The 8,178-nt window shown below is 44.7% G+C and overlaps 1 protein-coding gene across 1 annotated transcript; it reads left to right on the top strand.

Annotated features, from left to right (window-relative positions):
• Window positions 1-3,101: 3,101 nt before the first annotated feature.
• LOC119361799 (1-aminocyclopropane-1-carboxylate oxidase homolog 1-like) lies at window positions 3,102-5,103 on the top strand. Its single transcript, XM_037626947.1, has 3 exons — window positions 3,102-3,622; window positions 4,274-4,595; window positions 4,698-5,103. The coding sequence occupies exons 1-3, from the start codon at window positions 3,102-3,104 to the stop codon at window positions 4,950-4,952; spliced, it is 1,098 nt and encodes a 365-aa protein (XP_037482844.1). The 3' UTR covers window positions 4,953-5,103.
• Window positions 5,104-8,178: the final 3,075 nt, after the last annotated feature.

Raw genomic sequence — 8,178 nt, 5'->3', positions numbered from 1 at the left:
TAGATCTATGGTTCAACTTTGGCACAAAATATGAAGGGGGCAAATAAACCAGGACGATGGTAGTACTACATACCAGCCCGATCTGACAAAATATCGACGACAAGGACTCCCGGCCCATTGCTCTTTAAAATACTTGCACTTAGTAAAATTGTTAGTTTGGCTTGAGTGGGCTAGACGACTGAATAAAAAGGACTCCCGTTCCATTGGTCTTTAAAATACTTGCACTTAGTAAATTGTGTCTGTTTGGCTTGATTGGGTGTAGACGACTGAATGAAAGACAAGGACTCCCGGTCCATTGGTCTTTAAAATACTTGCACTTAGTGATGTTGTTAAAACTGTCCACTACTTAACCACTCAATTATGCAAGCATGGTGTGTTTGTCGTGACCGACAAGCCAATATAATGGCTCATCGAGCCCCTTAATTAGTTTAGCCTTCCGCAAAAGAAGGTGAGTTGTATGCGGCCTTTGTGTAGCATCGTGTAGACCGTGAACGTCCCAATCAAGCCAAACAAACCTATTGCTAAATATACAAACACATTGTCTTATTTGTTGGGCCGTCAGCCAACAGATGATGACTCACATGCATTGTTGTGACGTTGATTCCAATGCATTCTTGGTCATATGTAAGACAAATATACACGTCATTCAAACTGGATCAAATTACGTATGGTATACATGTCATCTTTTTTAGAGAAGACTTGACTTAAGCGTAACCCAAACCTTATATTCCTAGGAGCACGCATGGCGGCGTACACATGCATACGGCCACCGGATTACTTCTATATTCAAAAGGTTTTTGGTCATTTGCATGCGTTTTACATGTCATGCATGTAGTTTTAGGCAGAGTTGCATGCTCCACCCACCTCATCTTTCATGTTTTTCTTTATTTCATCTCCAAATTTGAATCTATTATGTCTTTTTAACAAAATGTTCAATTTAATTTTCATGTGCATGTTTTTGAATCTTGTGACAAGGAAAAAAAACACTCTTGAGTACATTTTGGCAACTTCTAAAATTTTACTAAGTTCTAAATATTTAAACTTGATAGTCGTAAAATTAAGTTTTTACCAAGTTTCATTTTCTTTCAAGGATTAGGGGTTAGGGTAAGTGTTTTGGGATTTGGGCTTATAGTTTAGAGGTTAGAGGTTAGGGTTTAGTGTTTAAGTTTTACTTTCTGAAACTTGGTGAATTTATTATCCGTTCATATCAAGTTTTAGTAGTCAAAACTTGGTGAATTTTTTAAGACTTTTCAAAACGTATTCAAAAGATATCTAGTTTCAAAGCTGTCATCACAAGGAACACAAATATACAAACGAAATATAAATTGGACTTTTGGTCCAAAAGATACAATAGAAACAAATTTGAAAGTAAGAAGAAAAACATGAGAGATGGGGTGGGTGGAGTATCACTCTTTTGCCAAAAGCTGCCAGACACTACATGCATGAACCACACCCGAAGTAATTAAGCCCTAAACACATGCACACATTATTGAATTTTGATGCCATCGTGTGGCCCAAAATGTCCATGTCGCTGCATGTGTGTGTGATAAATCGCCTCTCCCAAACCAACACAAAGAAACAGCAAATGTTTTTTTCTTTAATATATAGATGATTCATTCTTTCACCTTATTACAATTTAAGAGGATCGATGATTTCATGTGTACTTGACATGCATGTTGCTTCAAATTTACTTTTATGGACGAAGCAAGTAAGCATAGGTTAATAGGAAATTGGTTGGTCATAACACTTGGATTTAATTAAGAAGCGAGACCATTAGCGGATGAAACGGTAGCCACATGGTAGTATTGTCTTGTGAAAGATGAAAGAATAAAGCCTTGGATATATCAATGTAAAGATATGATATATGACATAAATGAGGAAAAAACAAAGGGAGAACATTATCTTTTTAGTCACAAAGAGAGAATAATTCAAGACATGTGCATTACTATTTTTCACGCTCTGTTAACATAATGGATTATTATCAGCACACTACCGGATGACTTTGAGATGAATGCAGATGCTCATCAATTTGAACCTAAGCACATGGTGTGTTTGAGGTTAGTGGCGGAGCTAGAACCTTTGTGAGGAACCGGAGAACAACATATAAAATAGGACCACACAATCAACTGTTTGAGTGCACAACATACAAAATAACACCGAATAATCGGGTATTCGAATACAAAACATAAAAAATAGCACCAAACTTCTGAATCTCAAGTCCACATTTATTATGAAGTGAAATTGCGAATATAGTAGTCATAGAGAGGTAGCTTCAAAGAAAAATAATAAGCAATGCATTAATATTTAGTATCACAGAAAAAAAATAAAGTTGAGATTTGACAACAGAAGTCCTAGAACCAAAGTCACTATGTTGCGGATTTTTTTTTTATATGAGACCAGGTCTCACGGTTAGCAGGTCGCACAAGTATAACTATCCAAATTCCCATCCAAACAATCAAAAAGATACTAGAACAGAAAAATAATTAAATTCACATAAATTGCATGTACAGGACAAACCCCTAAATCAAAGGCTAAACTCAAGAAGTCATGATCATACTCGGCGGGTAGGATTTTGCGTGTGTGTGGTTCGATAGATAACTACTTGGGTCGATCATATATATGATTCTGAGCACATGCCCAATATTATTCATTGACGGCCCCAAAGCCCGGGAAGAGGAGGAGGGTCGAACCATATATAATTTGATAATTATTCGCAAAGATTCATGCCTTTTTCAATATTATCATATTTTCCTTTTTCTAGTTAACTGTTTTTTCCCTTTTTTTGTTTGATGGGGTTGTCAGACTGTCTAAAGGGACCAAATTTGTTTGGTTTTAATTAATGTTCAGTCTCTGATTTGTCCGGTTTTTAAGCTTACAAGCCAAAACTAGACCAAATATATTTCTTTTTCTATTGAGGAATTTTATAGCAATACTACTACGGAGTACTCTAGAAGATTAGCAGTCCTTGTTTGAAACTTTGGTGACAGTTGACAGCGAAGTAGACTACGGAGTACTCCAGTATAAATGCGGAGGAAGCAGAGAGGAGGCAATTGCAGACCATCCAGTCATCCAGAGCCCAGGATACGTCGACGACGGCAGCCATGTCCGCCGCGTACGACCGCACGGCCGAACTCCGAGCGCTGGACACCACCTGCTCCGGCGTCCGCGGCCTTGCCGCCTCCGGCATCACGCAGCTCCCCCGCATTTTCCGCGTCCCCGACCATCACCACGACGAATCACCGCCACCGCAAGCTCTCTTCCAAGAATCGCCCTCGGCAGCGGCGACCATTCCCGTGATCGACCTCGGCGGCTCCGACCGCGCCGCCGTGGTGGCTGCCGTCCGCCGGGCGGCCGCGGAGTGGGGATTCTTCCAGATAACGGGTCATGGCGTGCCTCTAGAGTCGATGGCCGCGGCGACGGAGGCGGTGCGGGGATTCCACGAAGCCGACGGCTGCGAGGGCAGCGACAAGGCCAGGCTCTACTCGCGTGAGCCTGACAAGGCGGTCAAGTACCACTGCAACTTCGACCTGCACCAGTCGCCGGTGGCAAACTGGCGCGACACGCTCTACCTCCGCATGGCCCCCGACCCGCCCGACGCCGGCGACCTGCCGGATAGCTGCCGGTGAGTGCTCTGCAGGTTCCCTAACTGTAATTCCTCATGGAGATTCGATTGCTTGCTTGAGAGTATATGATGATTGCATGATTTTCATGGTGGGAATGGAAACACCTTCACAGTTTCTATTAATGTGATATTTCTCATTGAAATGAAATAAGTTCTTCTTAAACCGTACTAGTTACTGTAGTAGGTAAATGAGATTTACTATTAATATGTATTCTATTTTCTTTATCATAGATACTATTGCAAATATCATTTCTTGTCTTTCTCTGCGTTTTTATCACATGAGCAATCTACAGGTAGTACTAATGGTTACTCATTCCATTCCTAAATACGTATAAGTTTTTTTAGAGATTCCAATACGGACTAAATACGGAGCAAAATAAGTGAATCTACACTCTAGAATGCGTCTATATACATCCATATGTAGTCTTTATTAAAATCTCTAAAAGGACTTATATCTAGAAACGGAGGGAGTAGTTTATATCTCAATGGAGTATGTATTGTTAGTGTGAGTTCTTGACTATTGAAAACATGTCAAGAGTTAAATTGTCCAGTGAAATCACTTCCCAGCCCTTTTTGTTGTGAATTTTCAGTAAAGCTTATGTAAATGACCTGTTTCAAAAAAGAAATCGGCGCTAACATGTTGATTTTCAGCGATGTGTTGTTTGAATACGCCAAGCAATTAAAGGACTTGGGGAAAACTTTGTTTGATCTGCTCTCGGAAGCTCTTGGGCTCGAACCGAGCTACCTGACAGATATAGAGTGCAACCAAGGACAGGTGATAGTATGTCACTACTACCCTCCATGCCCCCAGCCTGAACTCGCCATCGGGACAAGCCGGCATTCAGACTATGGCTTCCTAACCATACTTCTCCAAGACGAAATTGGCGGCCTTCAAGTCCTCCATGATGACCGGTGGGTCGATGTCGCACCGACACCTGGAGCATTCATCGTGAACATCGGTGATCTCTTACAGGTATCTATATTGTGATACATCTCATTCTGAATTGTCTGTTCAACATATGGGTGTCATCCCTGATCATTCTGAGCTGTTTTGTTTTGGTAAAACAATGTTCAGCTGGTCTCCAATGACGGGTTCAGGAGTGTGGAACATAGAGTTTTGGCGAAGAACACTGCGCCGAGGGTATCGATCGCGTGCTTCTTCAGCACGCAATTCCACCCTGCCTCGACGAGGATGTATGGTCCAATCAAGGAGCTGTTGTCCAATGAGAACCCGCCGTTGTACAGGGAGACCCTTGTCAGAGATTACGTGAAGCATTACTTCTCCATCGGGTTAGATGGGAAAACTGCGATCTCTGATTTCAGGTTGTGAGTTGTGAAGGTGGGTTTTTGTCCTACTTGTCTAATGCTAAAGTGATTGTAAAATGGCAGTATAACTGCCAGAATACTGTATGGAGGCCTAAATTGTACATGAGTGCACTTGTTTGGTCTTATACTCTTATTGTGCACTGGTACAGTAGCAGAACTAGTACACTAAAAAATCTTCATCAGATTCAACTTTGTTCCATGGTTTGTGAACATCTTCCCCTTAATTATGCTTCATGTCAGATCTTGTAATAACATAGGTCGGATCTATGCAGCCGAAGGACCCGCCTACGGTCGGGCCGGCAGGCATCGAATTCTTTCCTGTAAAAGTCTTGATTGCCATCCATTTTTGTTTGTGCTGTTTGATCATCATAGTGCCCAAACTGCTCAATCTTCACCCATTTTTCCTCTTCTATGAGAAAGAGCTGCTACTCCATATAAATCAAGAGAGGTCTTGCTAGGAAGAAGACAATCCTAGTCAGTTAGTTAAGCAATGGAGTAAATTGCACAAAACCACCACTTTGAGGGCTAGGTTTTCAGAAAACACTAGGTTACAGTTTCTTGACAAATTGCACCGTATCTCTCGTAAACATTTTGCAGAAACCACTGATCGGCGGATAAGCCTTGTTTGATCACGCTTATGACAGGTGGGGCCCTTTTTTGCCTATGTGGCATAACATTTTGTGCCAGATCAATTTTAATATGAATTTACAAACTAGTCCTTACATTTTACACAGAAACCCCTGAATCAAAAAGGAAAAATGCAATTAGCCCCCACTCCCTTCGATCCCTTCTCTCCCTTCGATCCCCATTTCTCCCTTCGCCGCCAGATCCTTCGCTCGGTGCCGACGCACACGAGGCCGGGCAGCCACTCCCTCGCGTGACATGCCGCGGCCTCCTCTCTCCTTCTCCGTCCTCGGTGGCCGTGGAGTGCAGACTCCTGTCTCCTCCCTGCGCGAAGCGCGGCGGCACCGAGCGAGCAAAGCGGCGATGGCGCCGGCGGAGCAGAGCGACGGTCGCGTGGCGGGTCGGCCATTGCGTTGCCGCCGTCCTTGCTTGAACAACACGGTTGCACCGGCGGAGGAAGGTGAGGACGGCCTGGCGGCTGGTCGTCCGACGCGGCGGTAGCGGTGGCGCTGGACAGCATCCGGCAGCAGCTCCTGGAGGAGCCGGTGGCGCAGGCGCAGCCAGCATACTGCCGGAGCGCGAGCTTCGGCAGCCTCGTGGCGGACCAGTGGAGCGAGTCGCTCCCGTTCCGGCCCAACGACGCCGATGACATGGTCGTCGACGACGCCTTCCGCGACGCCTTCTCCTGCGACTGGCTCCCCGACGGCTCCTTCGCGGCCGTCAAGCCCGAGCCCCTGCCCTTCCCGACTCCTACGACAGCTCCTGCCTCAGCAGCTTCCTCGCGCCGCTTTTACTCTCAGTCACGACGGAGGATGTGTCCTGCTCGAGCCCCACAGCATGGCTGCACCGGCAGCGGAAGGAGGACGGCGATGGTGTGCGGGAGAGACAGATCCCGATCTGAATCGGGGAGGGTGTTTTCGCTTTTTGGCAAAAATGTTGGGGGTGTTTTCGCTTTTTTACCCATCTAATGTTGTCTTTGGTAAAACGCTGTGCCACATCAGCAAAATAGGGGGCCCATCTGTCATAATGCACTTAACCGAGCCAGATCCGCCAATCAGTGGTTTTTGCAAAAAAGATTATACAAGACATGATGCAATTTGTCAAGAAACTGTAACCTAATGTTTTCTGAAAACCTAGCCCTCAAAGTGGTGGTTTTCTGCAATTTACTGTAAGCAATGGTTCGAAGAGCACGGAGATGGGGCTGCTGTCCTGCAGACGGAGTGCTTGCCGGAGACCCACCGGTGGCTCCCCTCAGCCGTGCCATTTACGGAGGCATTGGCAACTCTCTTGAGCTTCACCCTGAACTCCATCTTCTGGCACATCAAACAGCATATTCGTCACCGTCCCGACGGTGATGTCCTCCGTGGCGACGAACCTCCACGTTTCACACTAACAAGGGATCCCCGATGTTAGTCACAGCGCGCTTGACGTCAGTCTCCGGTGTGACCGGCGTAAGCGTAACCAATCGATGGGGTAGTTGAGATCCTTTCCGTGGATCAGTGACGGACTTAGGAACAGAGAGCATCTATAACCGATCCCCTAAAAATTGTAAGAGGATAAATTTGGTTTTCCTCCTTTACATGGCACCTAAACCTGATCATTTCATGGGCCGGGTCAGGTTCGGGCCGGGCTTGGCAAAACCCAAAGAAAAAATTCCAAACCTGAACCTGGACCAAGCACATGAACAGTGCATTTTTTAATTAAATAAAATAAATTCAGGATATATATTATATTAATATATTATACCTGTATTTCAAATATATATATATATGTATATGACCATTTTGGGCTTTTGGGCCGGGCTTCAGGCTATAAAGTGAAGCCCAAACCCGGCCCGGATGTTGGGCTTCGTATTCGGGCCTTCGGGTCGGGTTGTCATGCACAGGCTTAATGGCACCTAACCGACCATCGTCGTATGGATGGTCCTATGACATCTAGATAGCTCCGAAATTTGCCTCCTCCGATCTACACCTATTTCGTCCTGAATTGTTCCCGCGAGATTCTTGATTCATAAAGAAGAGATTGAAATAGGATAAAGAAGAGGCCGGAATAGGATAAGGCCCATTTAGATCCCTGGATGACCACATAAACAAACGAAATCACTAATTAAGGAGTACTCCTTGCGGAGATCACTCCAACTTCTCCAGGTTGCGACAAGTGGGCGCTGCATGTGCGCCACTTATCGCAACCTGGGAGTTTTTCCTTTTTTTCGTAGATCCGTTTATTCAAAATGTTTTATCTCTTAAATCGTGTGTTCAAATCTCGAACCGCTTTCGTCATTGGATTGCTCGCGTCGAGATCTTCAAAACTAGATCCCATGTTGATAGGTTTTGACAATCTTTTTTTCACGAAAAAACCGGATTAAAAAACCGACGAAAAAACCGAACCGGAAACACGGGTTTTTTCCCTTTCCGAAAGAGGCACGCCCGTGCCTCTGACGAAAACACAATCGTGCCTCTGGCGAAAGCAAAACCGTGCCTCTCGTGAAAGAAAAAAAAACAAAAAACACATTTTTTTTCTTTTCCGAAAGAGGCACGCCGTGCCTCTCGCGAAAGCACAACCGTGCCACTGTCGGAAGCAAAACCGTGCCTCTCGCGAAAAAAAAA

The sequence above is a fragment of the Triticum dicoccoides genome, chromosome 2B, assembly GCF_002162155.2.
Source record: "Triticum dicoccoides isolate Atlit2015 ecotype Zavitan chromosome 2B, WEW_v2.0, whole genome shotgun sequence".
NCBI classification, from domain to species: Eukaryota; Viridiplantae; Streptophyta; class Magnoliopsida; order Poales; family Poaceae; genus Triticum; species Triticum dicoccoides.
This window is presented reverse-complemented; position numbering and strand designations above follow the sequence as displayed.